At 41.6% G+C, this 24,055-nt stretch overlaps 1 protein-coding gene across 1 annotated transcript; it reads left to right on the top strand.

Moving 5' to 3' along the window:
* Nucleotides 1–24,054, top strand: CUNH2orf80 (chromosome unknown C2orf80 homolog). The gene is made up of 8 exons (XM_047082228.1): nucleotides 1–41; nucleotides 1,804–1,885; nucleotides 3,935–4,017; nucleotides 5,606–5,693; nucleotides 6,105–6,176; nucleotides 16,414–16,501; nucleotides 17,035–17,153; nucleotides 23,929–24,054. Exons 1-8 carry the CDS (start codon nucleotides 1–3, stop codon nucleotides 24,052–24,054), a joined length of 699 nt encoding a protein of 232 aa, XP_046938184.1.
* The last annotated feature ends 1 nt before the right edge of the window (nucleotide 24,055 follows it).

Consider the following 24,055-nt stretch of genomic DNA (forward strand, 5'->3'; position numbering starts at 1 on the left):
ATGGAAAGAAAGCTCCTAAAGAAGGAAATGAAAAAACTCCTGTAAGTATGATTGAGAATAAGCTTTCGTTTATTACACTCGGCATTTGGTGGGTTTCAGGTCATCGATGGTTTGGATATTGGCAGAGGGTAAAAATCTAAGAGAAGAATGGATTCCTGCACTATAGGAGAAAGCTAGATGATCTGGCTTCTGCCTCCTGCCTGAGAAGCCTCACGTGTGGTGCAAAGCAGGATGCTGACTCTCTTGGGAGAGATGTTTCTGCCAAGACCGTGAACTGCACATCCGAGGCATCCCCATTCTGGAACGTGACAGCTGAACCCTCAGGCCAGGCTGCCTCTACTGGACAGGGTGTGCCTTTGAAAGGGCCCTGCCAGGAACACAGGCGAGATTTCTGCAAAATGTGCCCAAAGGTACATTTATAAGTGTAGCCTGCCTCTTTCATTGTTAGTCTTATCAACTAAATAATCATCTCCTTGTTCTTGCCATTTGAACTTAAAAAAAAAAAAAAAAAAGCCAAGTTCTCCCATGGAAAAATCTTTTTTCTCCTATGGTAGCTTTTCTATGATTTGGTACTTTGTTAAGAGGTTGGTGAAAATCACAGACCATATGAAAAGGGGAGAAAAGGCTGTTCTGTTTCATATATATTATAGGCACAACAATAATATCCTTTTTATCAAAGACCTTATCACAGTCTTCATCCAATGTCCTTTCTCTACCTACTAAGATAATTATGTTTTAACAAGTCCTTAAGAAATACTGGAATAAAATATGTAGGACTACACATAATTACATGTATGGGCTTGGAGGCCAACATAATAATAATAAAAAAAAACCTATTATCAGGAATGTCAATTCCTCCATGTAGAACTGGCATTTCAAAACTGATATAAGTATAATTTTATATCTAAAGAATACATTTAGGCTACTTTAAATAAATTGCCTTGGAATTAGAAAGCAAAAATTTGAGAATTTTTTTTAAATCTTAGCCTAGTGACTCAGAACTTTAAGAAACCAGACACAAACTTACCACCCCCAGCCCCCACCCCACCCCACCCCACCCCACCCCCCACAGTAACTTGCCCATAGTGCTTGGTAAAGACCTTGAAAACAGAACTGGCCTTATGTAAAAGTGTGCAGATAGACCCGGGGAGCCAGAATCCTTTTTCCTTATCAGGTCCCTCTGGCTCTTCTCCCTGGGGGGCTGGAAGTGGGGGGGGGCGGTAAACCACTTTCTCTTTTCCTGCCAGGACCCCTCATTAAAATCACTGGTAGGGAAGGATCGCACAGGACACACTAAAAGTGGAATTTCTGGTACGCTTTTCTGTATAACTCCTCCTCAGGGTATTTGCTTTCTAATGGGGGAAAAGGGGCCTTAGGGCGAGAGAATACATCCATACAGAATATCACAGAGCTGGAATTTTTCAACTGTGGACATTCTGCCTGGGTTTAACACGGGCAGCAAGGGAATCTTTGTTTTAAACAGTGGATCTCAATCCTTTGGGTTTTGTAAAACCTTTTCTGCGTGTGGGAATTTGTGACGCAGCCCCGCCTCCTGCTTTCCCATGAATCCTGTTCCGACTACGGGAGTCTTATTTTTAGATAAATGTGAGGTAAGCTCATAGTGGTTGAACATTTAAACCCGCACCGTTGCAGAATTGCCTTTTAACTCAAAGTGAATATTAGCTGAGCTACCAGAGCTCTTGGGTTCTGGTGGGGGAGGGGAGGCACTGGAAAGAGCGCGCTTCGGCAAACTGAGCTCCCCTCTCCTTCCCAATGGTTCAATGCTGCTCTCTTGCTTTTAAGGGGAGATTATATTGGCATCAGACTTCGGGAAAATGAATTTGACCCAAAAGGAAGAAGGCAACTCACCTTTCTAGATGATATGGTAAAGAAAGGCATGCCGACGCAAGTCACATTTGTGTTTTTTTGTGTTCAGGGGACAGAGCTAGGACCTAATGTATATCCTAAATAAGCCTAATCTTGATCCTCCGGTGGTGTCCTCATCCTAGAGTCCTCCACACGGTCTTTTCGACTCATTACACTGGAAGCAAAAATAACGAGAAAGTCCAAGTTATAAGACTCTTTGCTCTTGGCTATTTCTCTCCTAGAGAAGGTTAAAAAGCAAAATGGATGCAAAGTTAAACGTTACATACATGTTGTTCAACAATTTTTTTGACAAAATAAGTTATGCAGTTCTCTAATTTTATTTATTTATTTACTTACTTATTTACCGTTTGCATTCATGGAGAAAACCAAAGAATGGAATAATCAAAATCCTTCATCATTGTTAATGTTGAAGTTCAGATTCATGTTCTGTAATGAAAGTTCCCTTCACGGAAATTACGTTAAGGCCTAATTCACAAGAAATTAGTAAATCCTCAGCTTCTTTATGCTTACCTGTTTGCACTATTAAGGAAGAAAGGATGTGTCCCTGCCCTACCCTCCGTCCCTGCCTGACTTCCCTAGAGCTGAATAAGCAGTTAGGCCTGGTGTTCTAAAGTACATCTCTGTGCACATGTTCAATGGGGAACTTAAATCGATCAGATAAGTGCTTTCAAACTTTAATGAGGTCTCATCGCAAGGCCCTTTTGATTCCGGAAGTTGGGGGTGCGTGGCTGGGGAATTTGCATTTGTAATGAGCAAACAGGCCACGCCCACACAGCTAGTCCTGCATCAACCTTTCCATTAGGTTTCAACCACCAATCACAGTTCTTTTTGCTGTTGTTGTTCACTCTCTAGTTTTGTTTAGTCACTGGAAGAAGTAAGTACAGTTGACCCTTGATTTGACCCCAGATTTGAACTGTGTGGGTCCACTTATGCACAGAATTTTTTTAAATAAATACAGTACAATACTGTAAATGTATTTTCTGTTATGATTTTCTTAATCAACTTTTCTCTAGCTTACTGTATTATAAGAATGCAATATATAATATATACAACATATAAAATATGTGTTGATTGACAGTTTATGTTACTGGTAAAATTTCCAGTCCATAGCAGGCTATTCACAGTACACAGATTTTAGACTGCAGGGGTGGGTGCATCTAACCCCTGGGTGTTCAAGGATCAACTGTACATTGTTTTAAAAAGGTTAGAAACTTAGAACCCATCTAAAACCCCGAAAACAAAACGAACCTTCCCTTTTCTGAAGGGGGGCGGGGTAGAGAGAGGAGAAAGAATATTTGGATGGGGACAAGGTGAATATGCTTAGAAATTACCAGGAAAAGATGGTCAGCAGGCAAGGAATGAACATTTGAAGTGCTCCTCAGCTTTTTACTGCATACTAGACTCTTAGCAAGCCACTCATTGGGGTCTACCTCTAGTCCTTTGCTCATGCTGGTCCCTCCACCCTCGAGTCCTCCACCTGTCGAAATTCTCCTCATACTTCAAGCCCCAGCTCCACCAGGGCCCTCTCTCTGAAGCCTCCCGGGATCTCCGTGACACCCCAGGTGGACACACCACTTCCCTGGTGCCCCTGGGAGCACATTTCTGACGTTCTGTTCACAGAATTCAAAATTGTTCTCTGAGGCCCTCTTCCCCCCACCTTCACTTTTTTCTATGTTAAAATTTGAGGACAGTGAGGTGCTGAAAACATCAATTGCTTACCCGAAGATATACCATGAGTTGTTGGCAATACCTAGATTCGAACCCAGATTCCCTGATTCCCAGTTTCCTTCCAAGAATCCATCCTTTCTTTTCCTGTCACCATAAATCAAAAACAAAAATCAGTTCTAGTGAGAGGTAAATGTAATGACTGAAGATCCCTAAATATTTCTGTCTGGGAATCAGGTTACTGGACATAGCTGATGATCCTCACCTTTGTGGATGTGACAATGTAGTAGAATAGGCTTAGCAGTGCCATTGTCATTGGGTCCAGGGAGTGCTTCGGCCAATGTCTAAGCCCATCCCTTTTCTGTCTGCTTCCCGCTCCCAGGCACACTATGACTTGGCCATCAATGTTGCTTTGCAATGGCTGGATCACTTGGAAGACTTCACTTGGCTGGAGTGGGAGAAAGTGTAAGTGGAAATGGTTTCTTTTTCTTTCTTTCTCTCTTTCTTTCTTTCTTTCTTTCTTTCTTTCTTTCTTTCTTTCAAATGTATGACTATGAGTAGTGATAGAGAAAACTTCTATCTGGCATCATCCACCATGAGGCACTCTGATTTGAAAATACTGCAAGGTGGGGAGCCTGGGTGGTTCAGTCAACTGACGGTCCAATTTCGGCTCAGGTTATGATCTCACAGTTCATGGGTTCAAGCCCCCATCGGGCTCACTGCTGTCAGTACAGAACCTGCTTCAGATCCTCTGTCCCCATCTTTCACACTTCTCCCCTGCTCGCATGCACGCTCTCTCTCTCTCTCTCAAAAATAAATAAACATTAAAAAAAAACATTGAAAACACTGCAGGGTAAGTATCCATCCCTCTCCAGCTAGAAACCTGAAGAAACCCTATAGTTGTCAACTTGGAGAACTCATATACTTGTTTGTATATTTTGTATCTACGCATTGGTTTCTGTCAGATGAAGATCCTTCTCCCACATAATGTTCTGTCTTAGAAATATGGACCATACTTTACTGTGCCCATGCCATGATTTTTAAAACGGTCAATTCTGTGGGTAAAGGCTCTTTCTAAGGACTATCAAACACAATCTCTTAAGCATTTAGCTAAATATCTACCTGGGCTGAGGTGTTTGAATTACAGCTGTGTCAATCCTTTCCAGGATTATTGGCATTTTCTGCCATGTTTGCCAGGCAGACCCACTCAACTGACTAAAAATAAGGAACTAATGAAGACAGGATTGAATAGCTTATTCCAGAGGCCAGTTATTTTTTTCTGTTCCATTGCCTTAGAACACACACCTTGTCCTGGCTCGCTATATCAGTTAGGGTTTAGTTGTAATAAGCAGAAAATCCAGACTTAAGCCTCACCCCCCAAAAGAGGAGGGAAGAAGGAATTTATTAACTTTGCGTTTGAAAAGTCCATGAGTCAGTCTGCATTAGGCAGGGCTTAATTCAAAACTCAAATCGTGTCATCAGGATTTACTTCTGGACTATTTCCCCTGGGTGGACATTATTCTTAATTTCAGCCCATTTTATTGCAACATCCAGTCCAAAGGAGAATAGATTTTTTTAAAAAATCACAGGATTGTGTCTCAATTGTGCCTCAGCCCCTGATTTGTCTGGAGGTAGAGGGTGGGGGGCATGGAATACACTGACTAGCTTAGTCCACAGTGTTTTACCCTTGGAATCTAGGGGTGTTCATGGCTTCCCTAGAAGCACATAGGCTTACAGTGGGTAAAGCAGTTCCCTCCATCAAGAAGGGGAAGAGGATACGGGTTGGCAAAACCATAAGCGTCCACCATAGTGGCCAATGGTTGCTAGCTGTGAAAACATGGACCAACGAAGGCAAATTCATCACCATTGTTGGAAGATTCAGAATTCTAAGTGTGTACTTTACTGAGAGCAGATTCACCACATTAATTTTGTAAATAGATGCATAACACATGGCCATTGGAAATTGCTTATGGATTATTATTATAAACTTAATAGATGTCCAAAAAACCCAAAAATAAACCTTCCATTGTTATTTACTCCTATTCCCCCTTAGGAAAATGCCATTTCATGGCAGACCCACATATCCAAACCGGAAAGAAAGAGAAGCAATGATTTTATCATCTTACGCTGGAATCTTAATGGTAAGGTAAAGAACACTGTTTGCATACATGGGGATTTTATATTTACTTATGTGCATTTTGATATTAATGCATATTTATTTTATTTTTCAACCGCTCTTCCTAAATGCTTAAGGTTTACTAATATTAAATGATCCGGTTTTAAAGATACAGTAAAAAATATTTTATGCCTATATGGTATTGTGAAAACCTTCATTTAAAAGGCAAAAAAAAAAAAAAAAACAGAATGAAAGACATAAATAATTGGATACAGGTGATTCTGATTTACCTGCTTATTCAGAAATTACTTATTTAGTGCCCATGCTATCCAGGCATGATGCTGTACATGTTGGAGCTACAATTGCTTTGTGTCGTAATAAAAGAAAAACCATGACATGATAATACATTTGTTGGTTCTGTTGTTTTTTTTAACAGAACAGTCTCCCAGTTGAGGAAGTCTTTAAAATGTATGGAGCCGATTCTTCTACCAATTCTGGGACCACCAAGGTAGGGGAGACCCGAGACTATCAATAAGAGGAAATTTTAGAGAGGATTTCTTTATTTTTATACATTTATAATGGATTTTTAACATTGTCAACTGCATGAAATAACAGTTGTTAATTGAAACATACAAAACCAGAGGGGACCACGTCTTACCTGGCTCATAAAGGTTTGTAAAACACTTTCCTCATGTGAGGGCTGTGTTCATAAGGACAAATGTGTTTTGCGTAAGGCTAAGTAGAGGCAGCAAACAGGTCGCCAGGCTCTGAGTCTAGATTCTGCCTCTGTCTCTGGTGAACAGAATCTCTCGCTTACTCTGTAATGCACGTTTGGCAAGCCCAAGAACTCCCCTTGCATGGTGCACCAGAACATCCAGAACTCAGGCAAGATGTGCAAGGTTTGTTCTCGTGATACATTCTGTAGTTTGCTGCTGCCACACTTCTTCCCGCGAGAGTCCTTTAATCACAACAGTAGACGCGGCAGTTATCACAATTCCAGTGACCCGAGTTCTGACATCTCTTCTACAGAGCCCTCGGTCCTTGCCTTCTTTGATCTCTTCCATATACTGATCTAAAAAAAAATTGTTTTTTTTAGAATTGTGAATGGTCTTTACAGCCAATTCAGTTTTTGCTACTTATGGATGTATGGACATTTAGTAAGCATTAAACAAGAGGTGCTATTTAGATGTGAACTACCTATCCGTTTACCTTTAGATACCTGTAGAAAATGGATGAGGAAAGGGGGATGTGCAGTGGGAGTGAGGGACAACCCACACCCACATACCCAGCCCTCTGCTCACACGATCACTGTGGATGCCCCCACCAGCACTTGGCAGGGAGGCCAGGGCAGGGGCAGGGCTATGGTCACAGAAAAGCCGCCCTCCCCACCCCGTTCTTTACCTGCAGACCATACAGCAAATCAAGAACTCACCATGTCCAGCTTAAGAGTCAAGCATTTACAAAAAGAAAGAAAAAAGGAACAAAAAATCAAGCATTTACTAAGAAGTGTTGTAACTTTGAATCCCACTGTCTCATCACCTTAATCCATAGGTAAACTGGCTCTAGTTCTGAGACTCAAGTTCCCTTCATCACAGAGGAAGTCAGCACCTTTTCTCTGATCACTCTAGCTTCCACTACATTGATTGATTGATTGATTGATTCATTCATTCATTCATTCAATATGGTTGTAGGTGCAAGGGATATAATGGTGATTGAATCAGGCAAGATTACTTTTCTCATGGGTTTTATAGCTTGTACCAGACCTGACATTCTACCTGGTTGAGATAAAGCCACTCTGTGCCCAGTTTTCCTCAGAGACCAAGCTGTTTTTGGTTTTTAAAGAAAGCCCAACCCTTTTGGTTCTTTAGAGAGCCAAGCAAACCATAATGCTTCATTCCTGCTGGGTTTTTTTTTTTTTTTCCCTGCAGCTTTCTCCCTTTCAGGCTGCCCTCTTTCCCCCTTTCCCCAATACCCCCAACACATACACATTAATATCTCAGCTTAACCCTTTCCTTTTAGCCATTGTGTTTTTCCTTATCTTCAGGTGCCTTGGAACAGCTAGGCAGTCATCAGGCACTGATTGGTTGGTCTCACTCAAATGGCCAAAGGGCAAATATAAAAAAATCACATCCTGGAGGGGATGGCCCTATGAACCTTTCTACTTTTGGCTGGGTTATCAATTAAGAAGGTTTGCAAACATGGGTGCCTGAGTAGCTCAGGCCAGGTTCCTTTCGAAGGGCCAGAACAGGAAGTCATGCTGTTTAGAGGAAGGCTGGCCAATTTGTATCTATACGTCTGGTCTTTCACTTTTTCAGTTTATTGCGCACCTTCTCTGTTCGGTTATACACAGTCTCTGTCCTCACAATGGACAATGGGTGACCAGTAACAAAAAGCCCAGATGTGCACATGGACTACATGATGACCAACTCGGAAGGGAAATAGATAATATGGTCATGGAGGGGGCGTTCCTTCAAAGGTCTGCATCTATTTATTGTTACAGGATCTGTCAGCTCATTTATTGGTTTGTACAGGAAAGGCAGCTTGTGTAGGGGTTAAGCATGAGGATTCTAAAGCTAGACTGCCTGGGTGTGAACCCATGCCCCACCAGCTCCAGGCAGAGTGGTCTTGGGTAAGTCATCTGAGTTCCTTCAGCCTCAATTTCATCATAAAAACTGGGACAAGAAAATGGGATTGTTGCGGGAAATGAGGTGAATTAGTAAAGCCCCTAGTGCTGGGCACATGGTAACCTCAGTAACTATAGTTAAGGTTCTGGTACTTGGGATTTGGGTATTCGATTTCCTCTATGTTCCTATAAATCAGGGTTTCTCAATATTTCAGGCCAGATAATTCTTTGTTGTGTGTGTAGGGCCGTCCTGTGCATTGTCGATGTCTAGCAGTATCTCTGGCCTGTATCTACCCTTTAGATGCCAATAGCTTGCCCCCATGTGACAACCAGAAATGTCTCTTGGCTTTGCCAAATGTCCCTTCAGAAGCAAAATCACAGCTAGTTGAGAACCACTGCTCTAAATATTCAAAAATTAAAAAGCTCATCAAGCATCCATATATATTATTAACACAATATAAACTTTGCCTATTTTAGACACCAAATGATCACAAAGGGTATGATACCATTTGAGCTACAATAAAAAAGTCTGAGGATCCTCTACCCTTGTGGACCTCACAAGCTCCTCCCAGCTGCAAGAATGCCCACCCAGGCCTTTCTATTGTGGCTTTATATCAGCTCAACTCAGGGACCTCCTCCACATCTTATTTAAAAAATTAGTAGAACCCTCAATGGAGATGTAGCATTTCAAAGATTAAAGTGGAAGAGCTATTTTAAAACAGTCTTTCAGGGGTGCCTGGGTGGCTCAGTCGGTTAAGTGCCAGACTTCGGCTCAGGTCATGATCTCGTGGTTCATGAGTTCGAGCCCTGCATCGGGCTGTGTGCTGACAGCTCAGAGCCTGGAGCCTGTTTCAGATTCTGTGTCTCCCTCTCTCTGATCCTCCCCCGTTCATGCTCTGTCTCTCTCTGTCTCAAAAATAAATAAAAATATTAAAAAAAAAATAAAAGTCTTTCAAGGTTCAACATAATTTCAAAAAATTGATTTAACTAGGAGATGAGGTTGTTCAAAAGAAGTTATTGACAAAGATTCTTCTGGAATTACTGCATATACCTGAATAAACTTTTTTTGAGTTGTTTTAAATGTTTATTTATTTATTTTGAGAGGAAGAGAGAGCGAGCCTGTGCACACTTGCAAGCCAGGGAGGGGCAAAGAGAGAGAGAGAGAATCCTAAGCAGATTCAGCACTCAGTGCAGAGTCCCACACGGGGCTCCATCTCACAACTGGGAGATCGTGACCTGAGTCGAAATCCAGAGTGGGACGATTAACCGACTGAGCCACTCAGGCGCCCCTATCTGAATAAACCTTGATTCCTTTGGATAAAATGTCTCCTAGACAACAGCTAAAATCCTCCCCAAGCAAGAGCTTAAAGCCCTGTTGAATACTAATCAGATTATGTAAATTTCTGGCCACTAGAATTGGCTACAGTATATAGTGGGTTGTGCAAAGGCTTGATGGTTTTCTTCAGGAGTATTTGCTGCCACCTGGTGACAGAAAGGCATCATAGGCCCAGTATTGTTCTGTCAATTATCCTCAGGTTCTATTCTTGATAGGGAGCTGTTATTTAATGACAGGGAGCCATTTTTCTGCTGAGGGCCTTGGACCTATAGAAAAAAATCAAGTAAAGGTCTCACACCAATGACAGTTATTTACAATTACTTTAGAGAAATATAAAATAGCCTACTCGATTTTAAACTTAAAAAAAAAAAAAAGGAGCATAAATCTGCCTTCGACAAAGCAAGCCAGCAATAAAAACATTCCTCAGCTCCATTTCTCAGAGAAAGAGGAAAAAAGGAAAGGGAGGCAGAGAGAGTAAAAATCAGTGCAACCGAGACAGGAGAAAGACGAGGAGAGGTGGTAGAGAACATCGGAACCTCTCTGCTCTCCTTCTCTCTTCCTGTAGCCACACCCCAGAGTCTGACCCGCCATCGCTTAACTGCATCCAAAGTTCAAAGCATGCTCTTCAGAGATTGGCGTCCAGTCCCCGCTCTGTCCCTTACCAGCTGTGTGGCCTTGGATAAGTTATTAACTTCCCCGATTCCCAATGTCCCTATGTGTAAATATGCATGATTCCACTTACCCAACCCTGCTAGGTCGTTCTGAGCATTCATATCAGGTGCGTGATGCTGGCACAGGGTGGGGGGCCTTCAGCACACTCAGGATGGTCAGCCTCCTTCCCCCCACCCCTCAGAGTCCATTGATAGCAGCCTGATTTCTCCGCAGCAGGCCCATCTTCCACCCTCAGACCCGTTCGCAGCCCCAACCTCAGGCACTCACCACAATAATCCGCCAAGTGTCTTCTCTTCTTGACCCAGCCTGAATCATACAAAAATGAAAAAGTGTTTTCATGATAAAGACAGGGACCTACTGCGTTTATACAGAAGTTCAGTTTTGGCAGATCTTCTTGATGGGAGATTGAAAACCACGCTTTCAATATCCATGATGTCCAAATGAATACTCACAATAAATGTTGAAAGTATAAAGGCCAAGCAAACAACAGATCCGCCAAGTGGATGAAATTGGACGTATCAACCGTTTGGGAGCTCTCCCTGCCCCTACCCTTCCTTTTGCTCCAGGCCTCCACTATCTTGAATCACGAGTTTATCGTTTTCTTTTCTTTCTTTCTAGTTTGACCGCATATACGTGTCTAATCAATGTATCGTTTACTTCTGCATATTCTTTGAATTTGATATAAGTAATATAAAAGACAGTCTTCGTAAATAGAGCAAATGTTTTATTCCTTTCTTCATTCAACACTATGTTGCACAAATTCATCCCTGTTGTTACACACAGTTTATTTTCACTGCGTATAGTATTCCGCTGTAGAAGAGTATGCCACCGTTTATTTATATATTCTTCCATTATAGACATTGGGATGATTTCTGTGATATGTCTCTTTGTGTACAGTAAAATAATTTATTTATTTGTTTCTTTCTTTATTTATTGAGAGAGTGCAAGAGAGAGTGCATGTGAGTGGGGGAGGGGCAGAGAGAGAGGAGGAGAGAGAATCCCAAGCAGGCCCCACACTGTCAGCACAGAGCCGGACTTGGGGCTTGATCTCACAACCGTGAGATCATGACGTGAGCCAAAATCAAGAGTCAGACACCTAACCGACTGAGCTGCCCAGGCGCCCCGCCCTTGTGTTCAGTGAAAGAGCTTCTGCGTGGTCTATAACTAGGTGTGAACCTGCTACGTCATAGGGATGTGCATCTTCAACTCTACATAAAGTCTAATTGCTTTCCGAAATGGTTGTACCAATTTACACTTCTACCTGCAGTGTAGGTCATCTGCTTGCTGCTTTCAGGCTTTTTAAGCTTGTCCGTCTGTTAAGTGACTGAGGTCTTAATTTACATTGTGGTCTTAATTTTCAGTCCTCTGATTATCAATGAGCAGCTATTTCTACGTTCTTCTTTTGTGAAGTGCCTGCTGAAAATCTTCTGTCCATTTTTTTTTGTTTGTTTATTCTACTACAGGATATATAATCAGTCCTGGATTTTCCATTACTCTTCCTATTTGAAATTTACCATTTCTCTTCACAGACATTAAAATGTTTGGAAAATACGATGTTGCCCCATCCCAAGCACATTTGAAAAACTTCTTGGACAGATCCAACTGTCTTTCCAGACCACGTGCCCTGCTCTTACTTTGGAAAATATGATTGTCATACGCATATACCTGATCACTCTGACATCTAGAATCAGAAACTTTCCACCTTCTGTCTCAGTGATACCAGATGACATTTTAATAAGTTACTGCTCAAGGCTGAAAGAAAGGTTCGTGCAGATTCCTGTCTATGCTCTTCAGCCCTTAATGATGTATCCGGGGCCTTTCTTGTGCACATTCCTACGTGACACATCCCCATCTTCTCTCCCTCTTCATGCTTCCAGTTAGAAGAAACTCTCATTGAATGTGCTTCAGACATAATATGGCACCTAAGGAGAACTTGAATCAAGAAATAAGAATTGCCATAATACTTCCACACTGACACGATGATGATATTAGGAAATAGCTTTAAAGGAAAAAAAGAATGTACAATCAACTCTAGGTTTAGGATTTAAATTTCATCCTACTTTGAAAATAATTTCTCATACAAACCACACAGGAAGCTATAGGAACTGCTTGCATGAGCCATCAGATTATCAGGACCATAGAATATTTGAGCTGGCAGTGACCTTTAAAATCATCAGGGTCTGTCTTCCCCAGTGGATAGGGAGCTAGAGCATGAAAAACATCAAGTCTTGAATCTTCAAAGGCATTGAGAACAACGTATAAGCCAGTTTTCTTTCTCTTATACCTGGCATATGTTGTTCTGAAGGGCCGTTCTCATAGCCATAATCGCCCCACCAATACAAATCCTCATTTTATTACTTTCTGTGTTTTAGGGCCATGTTTCTGAATAGATATCTACTTCTTGAAGACGGAGGCCGTTGCTTATGCTTATGTTTAATTTTTTACAATGATGGATAGCAGGTATACTCTATAAATATGTTAGCCATTTAAAAGAAGGCTGAGGTTTGGCTTTTTTTTTTTTTCTTTTTCCTGTAGTGTACTTGTTTTCTATTTTTTGGGAATTCTTTATTATTTCATTCCTTCTCTTTTATTTGAGCAAATGTGCTCTTCTCTGTCCGGTTTAAGGGGGGGAGCTTAAATCATTGATTTTGAGCTTTTCTAATATATACACTTAAAGCTATAAATTTTTCTCTCTAAACATTTACTACTTTAATTGTATCCCTCTTATTTTGTTACAGATGTAGTTAAAGCAGGGATTTTGTTTCTCAAATAAACATATTTTCTAATTTAAAAAAAAAGGAAAGCTGAGGTCAAATTTATTTTTTTAAGTTTATTTATTCATTTTGAGAAAGAGAAAGAAAGAGAGGGAGAGAATGAGTGGGAGAGGGGCAGACAGAGAGGGAGAGAGAATCTTAAGCAGGTTCCACACTGTCAGCACAGAGCCCGATGAGGGGCTCGAACCCACAAACTGTGAGATCATGACCTGAGCCGAAACCAAGGGTCAGAAGCTTAACCTACTGAGTCTCCCAGGCGCTGCGAAAGCTGAGGTCAAATTCAGAAGGGCTCCTGCTTAGGTGGCTATAAACTATTCTGTCAACAAAGAGAACACAACCTCATTTATTATTTAATCCATGTTTTCTGTGTGATAATAACCAAAAACCTATAGTAATCGTGAAAACCAGAGTCTGTTTCTCATGTGAAGGAGTCTGGAGGTGGGCAGATCAGGGCCACTACCAAGGTTCCACAGGGTGGTAAGGAACACAGGCTTCTCCTGGCTCTCTGCTCAGTTATTCTTATTGAAAATTGCAAAATAATACATAAATACAGTACCTTCCTTCACAAAAAAATACACCCCCAGGGCACCTGGGTGACCCAGTCTGTTAAGTGTCCAACTCTTGATTTTGGTTCAGGTCATGATTTCACAGTTCATGAACCTGAACCCTCTGTCAGGCTCCTTGCTGACAGTGTGGAACCCGCCTGGAATTCTCTCTCTCTCCCTCTCTCTCTCAAAATAAATAAACTTTAAAGAAAAATAAAATAAAATAAATAAAAAATAAAAACTATCCCCCCCTCCGCCAAATCCCACCTATGTATAAACCACACAATTATCTTAAACTCAAGTTCTCGTGGAAATGAAGGTTTCTACTTACTTTGAAGGAATACCAGTGATGTGGGAACTTGATCATTAAGAGTTTGGATGATAGGGTAGAAATGTTCTACTGACCTGGAAATCTAAAAATGGGTATTTATTTTATTGTCCTTGTCTTTCGGTATTTGCCTCAGTTATATATCATGTAAAAGTGTCCTATTGATGAAATGCCATATTTGTTGGAATGTACACATAAAGAGAATTGTATAATCACATCTTGCTCCTTAGAAATAAGAGTTCTGTAAATTCTGTAAATGTAATGCCTGAAGCTCTCTCGGTGAGAAAGCAGAAACTTGTTGGTCTTGCAGAGGGATATGAATTACTTCAGGCCTGCTGGCTCTGAGTAGTTATTTGTTATTAGTTATTCGATTAGTTATTTCCAGGCAGGATCCTGTAAAGGAAATGGTGGCCAAGGTGTTTCCTGGGTAATTCACTACAATAGAGAGAGATGAGTCAGGGAGGAAGATGATGATTATGATGGTGATAACAAACATAAATAATAATTACTGTTGTCATTAATTTGAAAGCTAATATATGGTACTATGTGCCAAGCACTATTTTAAGTCCTTTACATATGTTAACTTTTCAGTCCCTACCACAACCCTGTAAGGTCACTGCCGGTGTTATTATTATCACGTGAAGAAACAGGAGGAGTTAGGTGACAGGCCCAAGGTCATACATCTTGTAGATGGTGCAGCCTGCCTTCACAGCCAGCCAGTCTGAAACTAAAGTGTCTGCTCTTAACCACTATTGTTTGACTGGAATGGGAGTTATTCAACCAGCCAATGACACTTGAGGGCCTCCTCTCTAAGGCACTGGAGAGAAAAGGTTAAATTAGCTAACTGGGCTCCCTGCTTCCACACTCCAACCCGTTCTCCACACAGCAGCAGAGCTAAACCAGACCTGGTCAACCTACTGCTTAAACAAATGTCAGTGGCTTCCTTTGATTCCTGGAATCGATGCAACGTAAGCTCCACACCATGGCCAACAAGGACCCAGGGCATCTCCCTCCTCAGCCCCAACTACAATTTCCCCTTTCTCGCCATGCTCTCGCCACCCTGGCTTCCTTTCTGTGTCTGGAAACACAGGTTATTCCAAGAGGACCTTCTCATTCCCTTTGCCCGGAGTACTCCTCTCCAGCTCTTCCCAGGGCCGTCGGCCACTCACTCTGGAAATCTCAGCTGAAACACTGCTTCCTTCTAGAGGCTTCCTCTGGCCACTCTGAAGTGGTGGCTATCCAGTCACTTGCTAGTACACCATCTTGTTTCATTTATGAAGCCCATCACAATGTAGGATTACCCTGGTTGTCTAATCATTTATTGTTTGTGATTCCTCACTCAGCTCCAGAAGGGCAGGAACCTGGTCTGTCTCAGTAACCATCGCTCCTAAAAGAGGGCCTGGCCTGTAGTAGGTGCTCAGTGAAAACTCACTGAAGGAATGAACGAATGAAGAGACAGTCCTAACCTTGAAGAAGTCCCCAGTGTAGAGCAGCAGACAGTGGGTTATGACTAAGTGCAGATATTACACACTGCGGCTCTTCTACGTGAGTGCATGCTTTGAGTTCACAGAGGAGTGAGTCAGTAATTCTGCCTGGGGGGTAAGGTGGGGGGGTGGGGTGCCAGCATAGGAGAGTGGAGGTGGGAGACATCGGGGCGAGTTTCTCAGAAAAGGTGATATCTGAGCTCTAGCTCAATGGAAAAGGAGGAGCCTGTAGGCAGAAAAGGAGGGAATGGTTATCACGATGTGAGGAGCGGGGTCAGCGTGTGAACGAGCCTTCCGGGCAAAGGGGACCAAGCGCGGCAGCAAAGGCAGCGAATGAACGTGCATACGATGTGAGGCATGAGTTCCACCAGCAGACGTCCATGCTGTGTGAGGGGCCTACGGCTGCTTCAACAGACCAAGTGCCGCAACTCGCGGCTGTTAACGGCACAAAGTGTGTGCAGCTTTTAAAAACAGGACTGTTTTGGGGTGGCTCAGTCGGTTAAGCATTGGACTTTGGCTCAGGCCATATGATCTCACAGTTTGTGGGTTTGGGCTCCGCGTTGGGCTCTGTGCTGACAGCTCGGGGCCTGGAGCCTGCTTCGGATTCTGTGTCTCCCTCTTTCTCTGCCCCTCCCCTGCTCCCACTCTGTCTGTCTGTCTGTCTGTCTCTCTCTCTCTCTCTCTCTCAAAAATAAATAAACATTAAAAAAATTTTTTTAAGGGGCACCTGGGTGGTTCAGTCAGTTTAGCGTCTGACTTAGGCTTAGGTCATGCTCTCGGGATTCGTGGGTTCGAGCCCAGTGACGGGCTCTGCACTGACAGCTTGGAGCCTGGAGCCTGCTTCACATTCTATGCCTGTCTCTCTCTCTCTCTCTCTCTCTGCCCCTCCCCTGCTTGTGCGCTTTCTCTCTCTCTGTCTCAAATGAATAAACATTAAATTTTTTTTAATTTAAAAACTAAAAATAAGACTGTTTTCCTTTCAGGTTCCCCGAGCTCCACCTTTCCGCCTCTCCTTGCACCCCTTTGCCATGTTAACGGCACCCAAAGCAGCAGAATACGCCCGCAAACAGGGTAAGCCTGCTTACTTCCACTGCTTGAGAAATTTAAGTAAAACTAGGAGGTGAATACACAAAGTAAGGCCAAAGTTGTTATAGCAATAGGATTCTTCTGTCCAGTTGAACAAAGAAAAAACAAACCAGAAGCATCCATGACTAAATTTCCCTTCATTTTATAGAAGTCAGAGAAGTCTTATTTCTCAGACCCTTTAGCATTGGGAGCAAAGCACTCTATTTTTTTTTTTTTTAATTCTTAAAAATGTTTTTAATCATTTTTGAGACAGAGACAGAGGGTGGGTGCAGAGAGGGAGACACAGAATCTGAAGCAGCCTCCAGGCTCCAAGCTGTCAGCACAGAATCTGACATGGGGTGGGAACTCGTGAACCAGGAGATCATGACCTGAGGTGAAGTCGGACGCTTAACCGACTGAGCCACCCAGGCAGCCCTGGGAGCAAAGCACTCTAGAAGGGAAGAATCTAAAACCGTGGGTGGACTCCTTTTTTTAAAAAAAGTTTCTTATACCGATACGGTTACTGCATGTGTCTCTAGGTGTCAAGTTAAGAAGGGGAGCAAACAAAAACGCCGCCAGCAGCTCTGCAAGGGAAGTACATGTCACAGCGTGGAAATCATCAAAAAATGTATCTTTGGACATCCAGCCCAAGAACAAAGTAGGTCTAAAAATGCAAATTGGACCAAACTGATAACGGAGAGTTTGGGGAGTATTTTACTTACATTGTGGTTAAAAGTCTAGCCTTTGGAGAGAGATGCTGTGGGTCTGAATATCAAGCCACTCCTTGCTGTGTGAAGCTGTGTGACTTCAGACAAGCTACTTAACCTCTCTGTGCCTTAGTTTCCCCCTCTACAAAACAGGAAAAATAAGGTTACCTACTGTCCAGGTTGTTGGGATGAGTAACTGGGATTATGCATTTTAAGAGATTAGATTAGTGCTTGGTGCAAAGTAAACCCTAAATAAATACTAGCCATTATTATCTTTTAGCACTTAAGAAATACTATTCACAAATTAATCAGCTGTTATTTTTTGATTCAAGTAAATGTGTTGAGGAGATCTATATGAATGCCTGTGTCCTAAGTGTTTCTCTTCTTGGTCCCTTTCACATTAATGAAAATTTATCTTTGCCCGCTTTGCATCTCTGCTGCTTCTGCCCTGTCCATCCGATTCCTGGCACGTTTATGCTGCAGAATTCAGAGAAAGGTCAGAGAGGCACTGGGCTGGAGAAAAAGGAAAAAGGCAAGCGAGTGCTTTGCCCTTCCCGCCCTGGCTCTTTACTGTAATGTGCAAAATGAAAAGGAAATTTATAAAGACGTCAGGAAACCCAGTTGGTCAACATAATAAAAGCTGAGAGGGGAAAGAGTCAGATAAGTGGTACAGCTGGGCGTCTGGGATATTTTAGGGCTTTGCAGAATGAGGGACTATGGGTCAGCAGCAGGGCTATAAGCTAGGAAAAGGAAAGGGAATTTTGAAACTTGGTACACTGGATTATGAATTGGGTTTGCTTTCAGAAACACAAGTGAAAATTAAAATTTCTTTTTATGGGGCACCTGGGTGGCTCAGTTCCTTAAGCATCTGACTCTCAGTTTCAGCTCAGGTCATGATCTCATGGTTTCGTGAGTTCAAGCCCCGCATGGGACTGACTCAGCACTGACAGTGCGGAGCCTGCTTCGGATTCTCTCTCTCTGCCTCTCCCCTGTGCATGCTGTCTGTCTCTCAAAAATAAATCAAGAAACTTAAAAAAATTACTTTAACAAATAAAAAAAAATGTTATCTAGTTTGGTTGCTGTACTGTTCATTTTTTAATGTGAATCTGAATAGACTGGACCACACAGGGCTCAGGATTTATTCAGGTTTTAGAGGCAAACTATTGGCTGGTAAGAAATGTATCCTTATCATAACAATTGCTTTAGGAACTGCCTGAATTCTTTGGTCATATCAGGGTTTTAAGAAGTGTTTAAGAAGTGTTGTTCTGGGGCAGCTGGGTGGCTCAGTCGGTTGAGCTTCCGACTTCGGCTCAGGTCATGATCTCACGGTTCGTGGGTTCAAGCCCCGCATCCGGCTCTGTGCTGAGAGCTCGGAGCCTGGAGCCTGCTTCTGATTCTGTATCTCACTCTCTGTTTCTGCCCCTCCCCTGCTCACGCTGTCTCTCTCTGTCCCTCAAAAATAAATAAATGTAAAAAAAAAATTAAAAAAAAATAAGTGTTGTTCCAGTAACATAGCAATCCCACCATTGGGAAAGGTTTACTATATTGTTTTCTTTTAAAGATATTTGCTATAATGAGATTTAAAGACGTGGCTTTTCTAGAACCGTATCTGTGTTACTGAAGAACTATTTGAAGTAAGATGTGTGTGCTGTTGTTGTTTTTTTTAAATATGTTTGGAGATGGCAAGTTTTAGAAAGTAAAACAAAACAACAGGAAAAAAAAGTAACAACTCCAGAAATAACACACAGATGTACACTCATGTATGCATGTGCACACACACACACACACACACACTGATATCTAGATGTGAAACTTAATTATGAAAAAGCAGATCTCTAAAACGGGAGTTCATAGGCCCATTTATGCATCTTAGGTGCCGAAAATCTGGCTCTCAAGATGACTCACTGGTATGTTTTTTTGAAAATACAATTTCACTTCCTGTGTGTTTTCTTCCACTGCTATTAAGGATTGTTGGCTTCTTGATGGGAGCAGATCTTTTCTTTCCTTATTATTTCCCACATGTATATATAGTGCTTTGCAAGCAGTGGATATTCAGTAATTATTGTTCATTACTGAATTGGCAATAAACTGCATTGTCCCGAGTGCTCTCAAACCACTGTGCTCTGTCTACACTGACCGACAGGCTCATTTCTAGGGACCAGCCGTTTCTATAGGCTAATTTCTGCCTGTAAGCCCAGGAGTGTCCAAAAAATAAGTGCCCGTTTTGCAGTAGGGCCAGGTCTTGAGGTGAATCCCTTCCATAAAGTCCTCTTCTTGATAATCAAACAGCAGAACACACATTTATGACTTTCGTTCATTCTTTTTCCTTTGTGTACGTTAGGCATCTTTTCCAACTCCTGGGTAATGTACTTTTTAAATTAGCTCAAAACATTATAATAGTAATATGTGCTTATAGTAAAACTTTCAAACAATACAGGCAATATAAACTGAAAAATAAAAGAATTCCACCTTCCCCACACTCCTGTCCTACTCCTCAGAAATAACCACCGTTAATATCTCTTGTGATATTAAAATATTTGTTGTACATGTACATATAAATATACATACATGTGTCCTATTGATTTGTTAGAAATAACAAAGAAATTAATGAAAGCAATATCTTTATTAAATGGAAAATATGCTTTCACAGTTTATTGCTTGAAGTTTTTCAAATTATATATTTGAGCTTCCTAGTCTTTTTATCCATATGTTTTATGGATATTGTACCGTGTCTTTTAACTGGTGAACATTTACAACCTCAAGATAAAACGATGCCTCATTCAGAACTTTCTATTTATTTCCAGCCACAGAATTGCTTCATAAAGTAAGGGACAAGGAGAACATATATTTTTTTAATCCAGGTAATTTGGAAAATAGTTTTAAAGATTTCTTTTGTATTATATTGACATTGGAAATTCATTTCTTAATTTTTTTAATGTTTATTTTTGAGAGAGCGAGTGGGCAAAGGGCAGAGAGAGAGGGAGACTGAGAATCTCAAGCAAGGCTCCACACTGTCAGCACAGAGCCCAATGCGGGGCTCAAACTCATGAAATGTGAGCTCATGACTTGAGCCAAAATCAAGAGTTGGATGCTTAACCAACTGAGCCACCCAGGTGCTCCTCATTTCTTAGTCAAAATGAATATGAGCAACACCATACCCTAGAAAAGTGTTGACATTGAGCACATTACCAGGAAATGGATTCGGAATGGACAGGACCATACAAAAGAGCTAGAAAACAGCATGCTATAACGATTAAGAGTATGGACTCCGGAGTCACACAGCTCAGAGTTGACTCTTGATTCTCCCATTTAATAACTGGAGTGAATTAAGTGAATCCCTCTGTGCTTCATTTTCCCATTTATAAAGAGAGGATTACAGCGGTACCTATCTCATAAGGTCGCTACAAGGACTGCCTATGTGGAAGGGCTGAGCAAAGTGCCGGGACCTAGCTAGCCAGAATACAAGTGCTTCTGTTACTATCACTCCTGACAAAATCACAAGATCATGGACCGGAACAAGATACGGAGAGAGGGCAATTTGAGGGTTTCTGGTTTCTGGTTCCACACAGTTTAGAAACTGCCGCTCATCCTAACAAGTAAAAAGCTGAACAGGCTGAGAAATGAACTCCTCTTGGATCTGTAGGACAGGGGAGGTCAAAAGGCAAATTCTGCCCCCAAAGGTTGGAGAGACAGACAGGTGGATATAGGAAGTTACGGTTTACGAGAGCAAAGACTCACAAGTGGAAGCTTCCAGGGATACAGCATTGGAGTATGAAAACCTCGACTGTAATTGGCAAATTACTGGAACCTCAGTGCAGACAACTCAGAGGGTTAACAACTCCAGGGGGACCAGTCATAGCAGGACACCCACAATATGGTGAAATTTACCTCCAGGAGCTCTGCAGGTTCTCACAGTAAGTATTGGAGAAAATTCCTTTCATGCTTCCAGCAGCAGGAGGAGAAAAGGAATCATGTTTAAATACAGCACGCTGTTCTTAACCTGGCCTGCCCCAAGTGGAAACTAGTTAACTAGAACCTCACCTTCTGGGGTTTTATCAGAGCCCAGCTGACCAAAAGGAAGGGAAATACCAACTCCAGTTAGCTGTAGTCGTCTTGTCCCAGCTGGAGAAGAAAAACTGAGAAACACTTGTGAGGCTCACAGTCCAGAAACACAGGCTCACCATAGACTGCATTCTAATCAGAGGACTGTTGAACTATTCCCTCCCCCCCCCAACACACACACCCCAGCACCACATCACTAAAGGCGTATTCAGAGAGTTCCTTTTGCCCAGTACATCATATCTAACTATCAAGAAAGAATGACAAGGTATAATAAGATGCATAAAACATAATTGAAAGAGACAGAGCAAGCATTACAAACAGATACGGCAGGGGATGTTGGCATTATCAGACCAGGGATTTAAAACAAATATGATTAATATGCTAAGAGCTCTAATAGGTAAGGAACACAGCATGCAAGAAGAGAGAGCAATGGAAGCAGAGAGGAGAAAATCCAAACTGTTAACTGGAGAATCCAGGTGGGGGCGTGTGTATCTTCATTGTACAAATATTTCAACTCTTCTGCATGAATGTCTTCATGATGAAATTATGAAGCAGAAAAAAAAAAAAGAAACGGTCAGAGTGGATCGAAAAACAAAACCTAGTTATGTGTCGTCTACAAGACACCCGCTTTAAATATAAAGGTACATATAGATTAACGATAAGTGGATAGACAAAATAAATCATGCCAGCACTAATCAAAAGCAAGGAAAAGCTGTACTAATTTCTGACAGAGCTGACTTCAAAGCAAGGAAAATTGTCAGGGATGAAGAAAGGCATTATAAAATGATAAAGGGGTCAATTCTCCAAGAAGACAATCCTTAACACGTGCGCATGGGACAACAGAGCATCAAAGCACAGGAGGTAAAAACAGGTAAGGCTGCAAGGAGAAATCGCTGACTCCACTATCATAGCTGGAGACTTCAGCATCCCTTCATCAGAAATGGAGAGAGGGCGATTCAAGTTTAAATTCAAAGAAATATATTAACAATTCAAAACGATATAGTATAAGAAAAACACGCAACTGCTCAGGGGCAAAAAAGATTGATTTGCTCTGGGTACGGTTAGTCAAAAGAAGTATAACTTTTATTATTTATGTTTCTCTTTGGAAGTAATTTTGAGCTTGGAGGAAGTTTGCAAGAATGGCACAGATTCCTCATACACCTTTTACTCAGGTTCACCAATTATCAGTGTTTTGCTCCATTAGCATTACCATTTTATCTGCCTCTGTCACTCTAACTCTCTTCCTCTGTGTCTCTCTCTTTCTCTTCGTATATAGTACATAATTTTTTTAAGTTTATTTATTTATTTTGAGAGAGAGAGAGAGCATATTCATGCATGCCCACAGGTTGGGGAGGGACAGAGAGTGAGGGAGAAAGAATCCCATGCAAGCTCTTCCTTCTCAGTGTAGAGCCCAACATGGGGGTCGATCTCATGAACCGTGAGATCATGACCTTAGCCGAAATCAAGAATTGGACACCTAACAGATTAAGCCACCCAGGTTCCTCCAAATTTGATATTTTTATATGATCTACCACCTATATATCAATTTTGTCAATTGACCCAATAATGTCCTTCTCTTTTTTAAAAATTTTAAAAAATGTTTATTTATTTTGTGCTGTCAGCCCAAAGCCTGATGTGGGGCTTGAACTCATCAATTGTGAGATCATGAGCTGAGCCAAAATGGAACACTCACCTGACTGAGCCACCCAGGTGGCCCAATAGTGTCCTTTACTAAACATTTTTCCTTTCTGTACAGGATTCAGTGTGGGATCGGACACTGTATTTAGTTGAGAAATATAACTCAATTTCCAAACCTCTCAGAACAATTCCATGGATATTCTTTTGTTCCTACATGTATTTTAATCCATCTTTGTCAGAAACTTAGTATTTGATATTCGACCTTAACTCCCTATAGACTGAAAGCTAATGTCTGTGTACATCTGAAACTGATGTGCTTGATACCAAAATCTTTTTTTATTTATTTTTTATTCTGCAGGTCACTTAGAAACATGGAATTGCACCACGAGAGTCTATAATACAGTCTCCAGGAGGGGAAAAGAAACATCATCTTAACACTGTAACTCTTGCCAGCACCGTTTTTCTTTATGGTTAGCTTTTGGTGCAAAGTTTGTCGAAGCGTTACTTTGGATGTTGGGCTTTCTTCTCTTAGAATCCTATTGTGTGGCTAGGATTTTTTAATAGGTTTTTAAAAAATGTGTATCTTAAGCTACTTCATTGTCACTGGAAGACGGCTGGTCAGAGAATTTCGAGACTATGTAGTATTTCTACGTCAGAACAGACTGGCTTTGCAGCAATGCCACAAGTGTTTAGTACTGAGTACTGCAGAGTGAGGGGGGTAGGAGGCAGTTTCCCGAAGTTTTGACCCCAAATCAAATTAATCTGTCATTCACTGCCCTTACTATGTTCTCCGATGGAAACATTTAAAATCATTTCAATAAAGCAGTAAGGAAAAATGAGTGTAGGCTTTCTTTCAATAAATATAATATCTACTAGGAAAAGAAAATGTTCTAGTCCTTCAGCACTTTGCAAAATGCTGATTAAGCACTGGTGTAGCTTGTAAATACATGTAGCAATAATTTGACCAAATGAACGTGAGTACAGATTTCACCCCTTCTGAGGTTTTGATGTGTCACCTTTCTGCAGAAACAGGTGCAAAAACCGGTGTTTCGTTTGTTGGCTTTTGCTGAAAATGGTGGGGTGTCCCGATGCGGTGGCATGGCTGGGGAGACCGATGCCGCCTTTTCCACACGGGTTCAGTTGCGGCTGTAAC

Source organism: Lynx rufus, unplaced genomic scaffold (genome assembly GCF_022079265.1).
Source record: "Lynx rufus isolate CCGP_SWC_20201006 ecotype Redwood Valley unplaced genomic scaffold, mLynRuf1.p SCAF_2, whole genome shotgun sequence".
Taxonomy (NCBI): Eukaryota; Metazoa; Chordata; class Mammalia; order Carnivora; family Felidae; genus Lynx; species Lynx rufus.

What these genes read in the sequence shown, in the direction of transcription:
- CUNH2orf80 (XM_047082228.1), top strand. Translation starts at nt 1, where the DNA reads ATGGAAAGAAAGCTCCTAAAGAAGGAAATGAAAAAACTCCT. An exon ending in TGGCTGGAGTGGGAGAAAGT is followed by an intron (nt 4,018 to 5,605) that starts GTAAGTGGAAAT and finishes ATTCCCCCTTAG; the next exon opens with GAAAATGCCATTTCATGGCA. An exon ending in CTTACGCTGGAATCTTAATG is followed by an intron (nt 5,694 to 6,104) that starts GTAAGGTAAAGA and finishes TTTTTTTAACAG; the next exon opens with AACAGTCTCCCAGTTGAGGA.